This window comes from Protomyctophum bolini (assembly GCF_963924005.1).
Source record: "Protomyctophum bolini genome assembly, chromosome: 14".
Lineage (NCBI taxonomy): Eukaryota > Metazoa > Chordata > Actinopteri > Myctophiformes > Myctophidae > Protomyctophum > Protomyctophum bolini.
In genome coordinates this window covers 24,326,128-24,339,121 of record NC_137875.1, presented here as the reverse complement: position 1 = coordinate 24,339,121, position 12,994 = coordinate 24,326,128, and the positions used below count along the sequence as shown (strand labels likewise).

General features: G+C 40.7%; 1 protein-coding gene across 3 annotated transcripts; it reads right to left on the bottom strand.

Moving 5' to 3' along the window:
* Positions 1–370: 370 nt before the first annotated feature.
* On the bottom strand, positions 371–12,994 carry mlip (muscular LMNA-interacting protein). Of its 3 annotated transcripts, none has more exons than XM_080782435.1 (12): positions 12,761–12,994; positions 8,782–8,922; positions 6,551–8,158; positions 5,610–5,681; positions 5,373–5,450; positions 5,202–5,285; positions 4,919–4,978; positions 4,765–4,806; positions 4,380–4,442; positions 4,034–4,216; positions 2,503–2,556; positions 371–1,307 (listed from the first exon to the last, which is right to left on the bottom strand). In XM_080782435.1, the coding sequence occupies exons 1-12, from the start codon at positions 12,788–12,790 to the stop codon at positions 1,155–1,157; spliced, it is 2,568 nt and encodes an 855-aa protein (XP_080638561.1). In that variant the 5' UTR covers positions 12,791–12,994; the 3' UTR covers positions 371–1,154. The 3 variants fall into 3 exon arrangements, with proteins under 3 accessions (XP_080638561.1, XP_080638562.1, XP_080638563.1); XM_080782436.1 differs by having other exon boundaries at positions 4,094–4,216; XM_080782437.1 differs by having other exon boundaries at positions 7,745–8,158; positions 12,761–12,993.

Here is a 12,994-nt window from a genome sequence, read left to right as displayed (position 1 = left end):
ACATGAACTGTAGCATCTCAGCACTATTCTGCTGTGCATGGGATGATTATTTGGCAAAAAAAAATCCGATCTACAAGCTTACAATGTGTCACAACCGTAACGCAATACTTGAAAATGAGCTCTTTTGGTAAAGAGATTTGGGTAGAGGGAAAAAAGGATCAAACCAATAATAGACGCCTGGGGGATCCCAGTCTACTACTGTAAGTATTTGGGTTTAAGACCCTCAGCAACATGACTTAAATGAAGGTAATACATTGGAAACAGAATAATAATAAATACATATTTATGCAATACACATGAGTTTCATATACATTGTTACAAGATTTCCAAACAGTAGTTGAAACATATAAACTTAGTCAATAAGTCAGTATTGTAATGTTATATGCCACAGCATTTAATCAAATAGTTATGAACCATAAAAAAACACCCTATAGATACAGTGTATTCTTTTTGTATAAAAATAATGTAAAATTACCAACCAATAAAGGTATGCTCATTATGCGAGTTTAGCAGTAAGTAAATAATACTTTTGGCTAAAATGTTTTTCGCTTTCTTTTGCATCAATTAAAAAAATAATTGTCATATTTGGAGGAAATTACAATAAAGCAACATGGTCAAAGTATCATTTGTCTCTTTCAGTAATTAAACACTGACTGCTGTTAATTTAGTATGATCGAATATGGCAGTATATCCATAAGAGTCAGTGGTCAAAATACTTGATTTGGCTATTATTTAACTAGAGCACCGACTTTCAAGCCATTCTAAGACACCAGAGAAATGTTATAATGTATGACAGCATGTTTATACATACACCATCCATCTTTATCATTACATGAAACTCCATTATTGCTGATAGAAATCATGCACTCATGCAATCATGGCCACATTCAAGAATGACTCTATACTATACATTAGTTTGACTCCGAGTCCAATCACGAGTTACTTGTCATAACCTTTTTTATTATAACTATGAAATGAAATGTCCTGTAATATCGTATAAGATACTTAAATACGCAAAAGGAAAAAAAAGTCCTCAGTGTTTACACAATGACAATTTTCATTTCCACAATTCTACATGTCAAAAGAGTCCCTCAACAACTTACATCTAGTGGTTCAAACAGGTTGCAAGTACCTTGCCAGGATGGATCCATGTTTCATAGTGTGCCATGGTCTTCAGACTCGGTAATGAGCAAGGCAGACATTGAGAAAGTGTTTGCTTTTTCCTGCTTCTTCTCTTTGCTTGAAGTGTGGCCTTCATGATTTTCATTTGAATCTTCATCTGTCTCATCAGGAAGCACGCTTTCCAGCTGAAAGAACAAGTTATAAATGGAATACCCAACGAACACTAACAGAGAATCTCAACTTCTCAACATCAATTGATGAGAGAAATTGATTTATTTTGAATACTTATATGGAATTGCCTCATTGTTTCTCACACAACAGTGTGTTGGTTGAATTGGACAGCAGCTTTGTTATTCTTCTTAAGGTGAGTTTAACCCCAAGTTTCACCCTGAAAATAGCTGATCTACAAGAGTGAGCATGTACAGTAGATCTGCTATTTTCGCAATTCTTTGCCAAAAAGGGCCCTTTCAGGGAATTTCAGCCCCTGCCTCTGTAACATTATCTGCACATCCCTGCATAGCATTAACATCCACCATCTTTAGTAGCTACCAGCCACAGATCCCTATATCTGTTGTATCCACCCTGGCCTTGAATTAACCTGTTTTCGTTCAGCAATCAGCAGTGAATGCCTAAAGCTGCTATAACTGCCTACAGTATGTTAGGCTACATCACTCATAAACTGTAGTTGGTTTTCAAATTAGATGCAAAACTCAAAGCCTATAATTCAGACATTAAGTATAATCCTGATCCTTAATGTCTCATGAGAATGTAGGTCAGTATTAAGTCACAATCCTGTCATCAGTGTGCAAACATACAGGTGATAATGTACAGTACATCCTGTATGTATGTTAAACAAACCTTCAGAATCGAAAGCGATCACACAACGCTGATACCAACAGGACCCATCAACGAAAGAACATTGGATGGACATTACTGAGGAACTGTACGTTATGGAAAATCTAACATTCATACTTAGACTACAAGAGGATACGTTCTATAAAAAGTGGGAAAAGTGGGATCTCTTCTTTCAGCCTAGCGATAATGTATGAGGATTTCAATGATTGCATCTTGTAATATGAATAATGCAGCCTTGTTTTTTGTTTTTCTCCCTTTTCTTTTTTCGTATTGTCTTTTGTTGTTGTCTGTCTTTTCATCAATACAAATTAAGAACTCTGCACTGACAATATCATAACTCAACTGTAAATGACTGGGAAACAATAGCCTTCTCAGGTAGCCTACATGAGTTTTCAGTTCTCTGCAGCTTGTGGGAAATGTATGCCTTTTAAGTGAGCTACACTTTCTTTTCAGAACATAAAATACTATAAACAGCACAGGATAATATGTAGATATAATGTACATGCATAATATGCATTATATTACCTTATTGGAAATCAGTGCTTCATTCTCATGGATTGTCACAATAGGGTGGGATGGCTGCATGAAGTCCAAGAACAGAACAAAAGACAAAAAGGCATGGAGGACATATGAACATCAGGTTATTTTAGTAGGCCTACTGTAGATAGCTCAGACATTTCACCAAATTGGATACCATCACCATAAAGTGGGATCGTATTACGCACATTTTTCTTTGAGAGAAGTCATCACTTACGGTGGTGGCTGATTTAAGCAGTCATGTATAGTCAAACTAAGCTGGGTGTGACGACACACCTGTTGTGCACCGAGGCACACAGGATATATCGGCTCCCCGCCCTACACACGTGCAGAGGAGAGCCTTTGTCATGACAGGTTGTTTTTCCATCTTGTTTCCATGTGGCTTTATGCATTACGGTTAAAGCCGTGGCAAGCACTGTAATGTATGTCACTTGGAAGCACTGGGAATAAGATGTTAGGACTAAGATAAGGTAACCTACCTGTCATGAGTCATGACAGAGGCGCTTTCTCTCTGGTGCGTGCAGGTGTGTGTGTGCGTGCGTGCACAAGGATGGTTGATAAGATTTATCTTGGGTGTGTGTAGTCACACCTAGATTGGTCTAATTAATTGGACTCATGCCAGGTGTGACTGCTTAAGGGCGCGGTCACATGCAACTGAAGGGGAGTAGCCAACGGATGCAGCGGCATCCAAAGCATCACTATGTTGTCTTGGCAGATTGTCATTTGAATTACTCACTGAAAGAGTAAGTCCGTGACTTGGCTCACTGAAAGAAAACTACCAAATGCCAAAAGCCTGCCAAGTGGGGTCAACCATATTGCACTGATACTCTTCTTGTACTAATGTCTAGGAACCGATACCAGCTGCTACACTCATGCACCTTATTTGAAATGTACATGTAATAAATATGTTTGGATGGATATGCTACAGTATGTGTGCGATGGAAAGCTAATCTACTTCTCTCCCATTGAACGGTATAGTGAATGGAAGGGATTGTAGGGTGGGTGTTGTAGGGTGATAATATCACGTACAAGCGTATAATATTACCCACACCCACCCTACCAACCAAATTGTGGTTGTGAACTTGTGAATGAAGTACACAGTTATACAGACATCTGCTTACAAGATTATTTAATGGCATTACATGTCAACAATACCAAATGGATTTTAAGTAAATGGGTCTCTAATTATACCCCTTATTTTATAAACATTTGACATTCCATTTCAGGATTTTAGAAAGCGGAAACCTGTACACTAATACAATTTCAGGGCCTGCTCTACAAGCTCACAATGTGTGCCAGTGGCATTGTGTATAGATCTGCTATTTTTAATGTTCTTGTGGAATGTTCACCTATTATGACATGCCCACAATAGGGATGCTATGGCTAATGTGGTTTGATTAGGTAACTGATATGCAGACAACATCCACTGATTATTTGTAAGCATAAAACATCAACAACATTATGTGGCAATTATGACACTATATCGTGTATTACCACTAACATGCAAAAGCATACTGACCCTAAACACAGATGTGTTTCTTTGGGATCCATCCAATATCCAACTCTGTGGCAGACCTACCATTTTCTGGTCAGTTACAGTTGACTCTGCAACATATTGTCTGAAGGGGTTGGGATGACATTCTTCATCTTCTACTGTTGGTCTGGGAATCGCGTTCAAGGGACGAATAACCCCAGGTTTTGTCTGGAGAGAAATGCAATGATTAGAGTATTCATTGAGGTTTTTATTTATTGTCTTACTAACAGTTATTTCTGGAGAAAGCGTCAAAGTGAAAACAATGCAGTACAAAGTATGGCTTTAGTAAAGCATGCTGTTTATAAAACTATTAATTAGATTAGATGTTTACCTTATTAGTATCCAGCAATTTTCCCTCAGCTGAAGTCGATGAGTTAAAGCTGCATAATGATGCCTAAGGGGTCGGACACAATATGATCAATTGTATGACAATTTCTTTGCTATTGTATTTGAGTATCACACACCCACTAGATGGAAATGCCCTTTGTATTATTAAGACGCTAAAATCAATGAACAATGGCAAATCTCTCAAGACTGGAAAAAGAAGAAGAAGACTCCTTATAATGTGATTTTTAAAAACACATTCAAAACACTTATATATTAATATTTAGAGCTGTTTTATACTGTATACACTTTTGCACCTTTTCATGTCAAGGAGCCCTCAAATTAAAATCCACCAAAGTATTTGAAATAAATAACATTAGAATTTCACTCACATATTTAGTTTCACGTCCTAATCTTGGCATCAACGTATTTTGCTGCAAAAAAAGAAAAGGGGTATTTGTTATAATACCCCTTGCATCATGCTTATTAAATCAACTGCAAGCTGCCTGCTTCAGGCTGTAAACCTACTTACTAGTACCTACATACCTGTAGAGACCCTTTGTGAACCCATTCCTTGAGGCGTTGAGGCTCTCGGGAAGTATGGCACTTGTTAAAAATTAAAACAACATTTAAAAAATTTAAATTACTCTGTATACATTACTGGCTAGACGCCACTCTTCATTTCATTGTCAAAGTATTTGTATACTATGTGCAGTGACAATAAATTGAATCTAATCTAATCTAATCTAATCTAAAACGGTTTCATAATATAAAGTGCAACTATGTTGTAGCCTAATGTTACAACGATGCTATGGATGACTGAACTCACTATTGGAATGGAATCTTCTAATATCTCATCGATGGCCGCATAAAGCTCCTCTGACTGCTGTCGGAGCTGGGCAGGTGAGCACATCTATAGAAAGAGATAGTTATATATGGCCACTTTATTGGTAACAGGTGAGAAGTGTTCTGTGAAGTCTTGTTCTGTGTCAACAGTTACCTCAAAATGGGTGTCTGTGACACAACTGTCTAGCGTCTCTGTTGGATGTTCATTTCTATCCACCTGGTCGTCAATTGCCTGCGAGAGGTGAGATGATGATTTTTAGATGACAGATCCAAGTCTTTGCTCAGGAGTAAAAAGTTAAGAAGGGCTCACATATTGATCTATAAGCAATAGCAATAACTTAAGTGTGGGATTATAATGTGGAGGGAAAAGGGAAAAAAAAGCTTCACTCACCTGCTGGTCCAACAGAATTGTATTTGTGGGAATGGCAGCAAGAGATTTGTAGCTTGACTTAATCTTGTGTGGCTAGAGTAAAAAAAAGACAATGTTTGTGTTTACACAAAACCGGAAGATAGGAGGTACTAGCGCCCCTCAAAAATCTGCATTTCTTCAATGTGGATCTCAGACTTCATGTGGCCAGCCCCGCCAGCCTGTCATCTACGTCTACGACATCTGTCTATGTATGACATAGCTATAACGTATAAATCCACATTGCAGCGGTTTGGGAGATTATCAACAGACAGGCGAGACAGACAGACAGACAGACCCTGTCTGCTCCAATCTACTGTCTGCCTTTAAGCTGATGGCAACCACATAATCATGCTACTTACTATCTAATATAGCAGATTTCAGCAAGCTGATTGCTATAACTATTGAAGCTATGTGTGGCATCGGTAGTGTCTTTCACACATGCAGCCATTATTATGGACGTTTTCTAGATTTTAAACGGAGGGGCTGTATGTTATGCAACAGACGGACACGCACTATACAGGACATAGCACTATAATAGTAGTGTGATGGGTTTCTCATCTGATCTGTAACTTCAGCCAGATTTCTCTTGCTGTGGAAATGTGGAAATGAGGCAGCCGCATGCAGTAACAAGATGTTTTTCATTGCCATTGGTTAAGTGTATAAGATTCATCAGCATGCAAGTCTAATAAGAGCAGATACAAAAAATAAAGCTGTTTCAGTGATAGCAGGCTGTATGACAGTATGACACGTGATCTTGTAGATCTGCAATTTCTTTATTAATCTTTAGTGGTTAAAGTTTAGAGGAATCATACTTTAGCACCTGTGGAGTGTTGGTCAAAGCACATCAGACAGCATATTGCACAATAACTCATGCCTCACTTTAAATAAGCAGATGTCATGCAGATCTCAAGCAGAGTGTCTACCTTTCTTTTTTTACCCTCCCTGTCAGTGCAGTCTGATATTCCACCCCATGGCCTTGGAGAAGGTGTGGAGCGAACGGAGAGAGAGGGAGATGGAGTGAGGAGGTCACGTGCTGAGGGAGCAGGCGAGGGGGACAGGGTGAAGCAGTCTGGGGTAGAACAACGAGAGTTGACAGGTGACGGCCATCCGTGAAAAACAATGGGCGTGTAGCGGGAAGGTGAGAGGCAGTGAGCTTTAGGAAATTGTGATATCCTGTCACTTGAACTGTACAACGTAGAAGCCTTGCTTTCAGATGTACCAGAGGGCAGAGGGCGTTGCTGTAGAGAAAGGTAACCAAGTTCAGGGAGAGATGCGTATGGCTGGGAACTCTGCTCACTACTTATAGAGATTTCTTGCTTGTAATGTTTAGGTGCCGGCGAGTTCGGTTTTGAACGGGAGAAGTGTTGTTTATTGTAGGCTGCATGGCCCCGGAGATTAATGACATTATTGCTGAACTCAAGCTCAGGAGAATCTGATTTAGACGTTAGGGCCGATGATTGTGGAAGTTGCTTGTAAGCTTTAGATTCAGAGATTTCTTTATGTTTTACAGGACCAGGAGAACGAGATTTGAGTTCTGTAGTCGGAGATCCTTGGGGTGCGAAGGGAAGAACTTGGGGCCGTGCATCATTCTTGTTCAATGATTGAGTCAGGTTTTGTGTAATCATGGGAGGAGATGAAGCTAAGTCCCATTTGGCTCTATTATTTAAATACACTCTTTCTGAGCACCTTATCGGTGGAGGAGGATTGCCACTGTAGTGGTCCTTTGGCTGGACAGAGGGTGGGGCTGTCTGACATCTATAGGGCTCCCCGTGGTAATGGTTGTGAACAGGTCTACCTATAGAGGCTGATGACTGGGGTGTGGAAGACACTTCAAAGGGAATGGAGGACACGCTGGAGGCTGCTGAGCAGGCGTTGCAGGAGGACAGGGTCACAGGGTTAATAGGCCAGCAGGGAGAGTAAGGCCTCTGCAGAGCAGACGACAGGACAGGCAGGCGGCCTTTCCTCAGAATGGCTGTGAGAAGGGAGAGGCGGGTGAGTGGAAGCCGGTGCCGGGAGGGTGGCGACTGGGGGCACATGGATAGGCTTTCACAAGATGAGAACTCAGACTGGGCCATGTGAAGCAGACTAGAGCCTGGTGCCAGAGCGTGTCTCCTCACCCTGACCACGGCGGGGGAGAATATACCCGAGCGGATGGAGGAGCAGGGCGACACGGTGCGGCTGAAGGAGTCGTCACCGTTGGACAGCTGCATGGCGGACCAGCTTTTCTCCTTGTCCCAGCCCTCAGACAGGATGGACTCTCTGGAAGAGGCCGGGGTGGGAAACAGGTCTGTGGAGTCTGTGGGGCTCGCCCTGTCCTCTGATGCCGATGCTCTATTTACAAAGCAATCGGAGCTAACCTCAGTACCCAGAGATATGTGGTGACACGGCTGTGGGGAAATGCCCCTGTGTTTATCAACAGCTGTTTCCATGGAAGCCGTCCCATCAGCTAAACGGTTGCGTGTATTTTCAGCCTGAACACTGAATGAGGGAGTGATTTGAGGGAGACGCACGTGATCCATGGGATGCTTCAGCTATGAGAAAACAAAGATGAAAGTTACATAAAAAAAATCTTTTCAGCAGATGATAAAAGATGACACTCCGGAGAGTCTCTCTACATTAAAACGTTATAACGTTCAACAAACCTTAAAAGGAAATTCATATGCTAATAAAAATGGATAGTTCAATAGGGTTCTTTAAAGTAGATATATCGATAAGAAATTTATATCACTGAAATCCAGAATGGAAATAGATTATTTATTTCCCCCATGGAGCGAGAAGAATATGCACATCACAGGTCCGGTGTTAAGATACATTTGAATGACAATGTTTCGAGCCTAGGCTCTTCATCAGGTCTCACTTTGTCATTATTCTTCTATTCTTTTTCATTTGTAATTACAAAAATAAATCTTCATCATTCATAGCCTACACACTGTAGATATTCATCATCACGTAATTTGATTAACTGATTGAATTATTATACTACCCATCTACGGTAATTAAATTAACACCTCTTGAAAGGCAGTCAGGGTTTCAGCCTTGACAGCTGTGCCACAGTTGTGTTTTAGATTTAGGTCTGAGCTCTTGTTCATGTTTTATGAACAACAGCATTATACAAGGCATATGTCACAATAACAGCCCATGCTCTTTCACTTACGTGAAACGTCTTCCCTTGGAGCACGTTTACACCATTCCTTGGTCCGTCTGGTTCTGAATTGATATAGACCATCTTTGCCTTGAAAATCCCACCGTCTGACATGGTGTCCTTTGCTGCTGTCTCCTTGGGAGCTGGTACGATCTGACAAGGAGAACGCAAAGCAAAATGTTAAGTAACAACTGAACTGAGTAACCAGAGAAAACCTGAGGTAACCCTCAGCCACCCTCTGAACGTAATGCCAAGCAGCAGCAGCAGGCATGGATCATGATGTCTCTCTTGGGGGTGTGCTTCGTGTCACCAGAGCACATGCAGCAGCAGCAGCAGTACCCATATGGTTCACATGTACAAACACATGCCCCGCTGACATTATATCAGCAGCCCCATCAAGCATTCTAGTTGGCATGCAAGCCAGGAAAGGTCCACTATAACAGAGATAAATAGAAGAGATGATGTTCCTTGTGGCCAATAACTCAAAACTGTAATCAATTATAATATAGGCCTACTTACTTGTGATGAAACCTACTCCCTGCTTGCCAATGTTCTGATTTAATTCTGAAGAAAGCGGTAGTGTGCTAAAGGTAATCAACCTAGGATTTTCAGTAAGTTATCTGAGCTATGTTCCTGTGAGTGGGCATGTTATGTTCCCTCCCACTGCTCTTATAACAAGAGTATACAACTATGGCTAATTATAGCTGTGGATGACAGTATATCTATATTTATTACTTTACACATGCAAATAAATAATCTTAAATTAAAATTTCTATAATTAATTTACAGGACTGAATCTTTTTTTCATTCACCAGAAATACCTGGTTTAAATATCTGTGAAATATCAGTGACTCACAGCTCACTTATAGCAGTGGTTCTCAACTTGTGGGTCAGGACCCCCAGGGGGTCCCCATATAAATTTGGGGGGAACCCCAGATAAGTGACAATGTAAGCATTTTTAAGACCTTTTGAAATACCTAATAAGAAAGAAAGAAAGAAAGAGCCTACTGGATCAAACCATATAACAACTGGTCAAACATTTCCTCAATGTGTAAGTGAATAGGACTATATGACATTTAAAGAAAATACAAAATGGGGGCCCCTTTAAAGTGAGTTCCACAGGACAACTGTCAGCCACAGGTTGAGTTTGTTTGTGTCTTTCTGGAAGACAATGAGGATTTCATACCACACTATATGAGGAGGGGGTCAGAATCCAGGTCAGCTCGCCATCAATCCAGAACCGTAACCAGAGGATCCGAATCACAGGAAAATCTGTACTAACTCAAAGCTTGTTGTAGGTCTGCCCTTTTCGGTTAGCTCCACTAGCATACAGCAGAGCATGTTAGCAGATGCATTTCAAAACATTTACACATAACCAATCCACTCATCGCCTTATTGTAGTTTGTACTGAGGTAGTAGAGTTGGAAAAATCTAGACAAACTTTCTTATGTCACTGCATGAGCCACACTCTCATTGTCCCCCCAGAAGAGGACAATGGCCACTTCAGACTGGCTGAACATCTGCAGCAACCTGTTGCACACGTTGGAGGACCTGCAAGCCTCCTCAGAAAATAAATGCTTTCCCTTATTCCCTTCCTGTAGAGGGCTTCTGTGTTGTCGGCTCTGTTCACCTTGTTCTTTATGCGTATACCTAGGAAGCTGTAGGTATCCACGAACTTCCCTGACTCCCCGTGGATGGTGATGGGAGCTGAAGGTCTCTTGTTGCTCGGGGCAGTACTAGCTCCTTCGTCTTGCGACTCTTGCCTATATGTTGAGCCAATAGTAATTGTTGTTTGTCACTCTACTTCACGAAGGGAATTGTGTTTATCCATGCTGTCATTCGTGATGCATTTGACAATGGCAGTGTCATCTGATAACTTCTGAAGGCGACATGTTTCCAAGTTGAAATGGAAGGCGGAGCCACGGAGGTGCAGATGGTGAACAGGAAGGGTGACAGAGTGGTACCTTAGGGCCACAGTTCTCAAAGTGGGGGAACCTGTGCTGCTAACCAGCACATCTGAGAGGCAGCCCTGCAGTTTGATGTACTGCAGTATGCTGGTGAGGAGAAGTAAAATAAACTTCACTTATGGTGTTGCACACAATATGCATCCACCCCTATAGGCTCTGTTTAGCAGGTAGATGATGGCATCGTCTTGTATTGAAGAAGACTTGACATACAGAGTCAGACCCTATATAAAAGAAATAGCCTACCTAACACTCAAAGTACAAAATAAAGCACACAAATCAGGTGTCATAACCTTTCCTATGTGTACTTATATAATCTCTGTATGCATTTCCTCTGTAGTCACAACAGAGAAAGTAAATAATGCGAAATGTTGAAGCAGACACTTCCCGCTTGCATGACAGCTCCTGTGACTGTTTAATTGCTGTGAGAGTTGTGGAGGTCATGCCGTACTCAGATCAGATTTCAAACTGCTGAGAGCTTCTGTGTTTTCCTGCATGTTGTATATCACAGGCGTGATCTTACTCAGTTATTTATTGTGGCATGCCGGTGTACAAACACCAGTATCCATTTCCTGAACCAGACCACCCTCCCTGATGATTTTTAAAGAGATGGTATGGTATATTAGGCATGACTTCTTTGAGGAAACTGTATGAACTTTAAGAAATGTAAGGTTAGTTTTCTCATGTTTTGCACAGAGGTTTTAATGACATAATCTTATATTACAAAATAAATAATAATATATCTCTCCAGCAGCTCTAGATTTCATGTCATCAACCACAACTTCTTCTGCCTGTACTATACTGTCACCAACATGTGATGTGGGCCTATAACCACATTTCAAGGACAGGTTATTCGGTTTTTACATATTTATTCCTTTCCAGTATAGGCCTACCATATACATTTCTATGAAAACAGACCACAATTTAATGTGTTGCAGTAAATCAGATATCAGAAATGCTGTGTTTCAGAAGATCTCAGATCAGAGTGTGCTGCTGAGGATAGAACATAAACAGTTGGGTGTGTCGCCAAGGAAAGAGTTTAATTACAGACAATCATTTCCCCTCAGCGGATGCATAAATAGAGCCTATTGCCAGCTGCCCTTATAGGAGCGGTTATTGAGTGTAGGCCTAATGTGTTTCTTCTAGTTGAGTAGTGGGTGAAATGCAGTCACGAGTCTCATAAAGCTGGGGGAATAAAACGACCACAAAACTGAGTTGGAAGTATAGTCGTATTTCACTGTATCTCGTGAAACGTTTTGGAGAAGGCATTCTCATGTGGTGTCATGTCAGTCCAGTTATAGTCTTGATCACAACATTTGTAGTGAGCGATTAAAAAGTGTACGTGTATGTGTTGTGTATGTGTATATGTGTGAATATGTATATGTACTGTATGTGCACGTGTATGTATGTGTGTGCATGCACAAATTGCACATGTGTGTGTGCATGAGTGTGCGTGCATGTGTATAGGCTAGATTTCAAATACATCATGATGATACATACGATTTGCATCATGTGGTTACTTATTATGTTTTAGAGTGAATTTCAAATATTTAAATAAAACAAAAGTGTTGTTTATGACAGGGTGGCCGAATATGGTTAGGTATTTGGTTAGTGGGTGAGTTGGGTGTTTGCATGGTTATTGGTTATAGACAGTTCTTGGTAGAAACTTAAGACATTCATTGTAGCATGAAAGTGTATGATAAAGTTTCTTCTAATCTCAAACCTCTGAGCTATCCATTATTTATCATGGAAGGGGTGGTGGGGACGGGTAAATGATTGATGAAGATGTGCAATGCTAGTGTGAAGATTACCATTACCATGTAAGACCTATGAAATGTAAATTAATAACGGGTTTGAGATTAAATAGCTGTTTCATGCAGAACTTAAAGCAGAAGTTGCATTTTAGACACAAATATGGGACATACATTCAGGGATTTCATGTCACCCTTGTCCCAGCACCTACCAACACCTTCATGTTTTTCTTATTTACAAGAGCAAAAAGCATTTGTGTTTTAAAAGGCTCTTACCTTGCCCAGCCCTGCATTGAAGCCCTCCATGACCGTTTTGTTCAAGTACTGTGTAGCCCTATATCCAAAGTCCTTTGATGTTATCAATGAGGCCAGGTGCTGAAAACACTCTGCTTTTCAATCCCTCCAGTGAAGTTCAACATGCATTGCCGTTGTTGTGTGCATAGCTATAGCCGTAGCCGACTTCCTTTTATAGACGCATAATGGACACAAATAGCTTACACACAGCAGCCA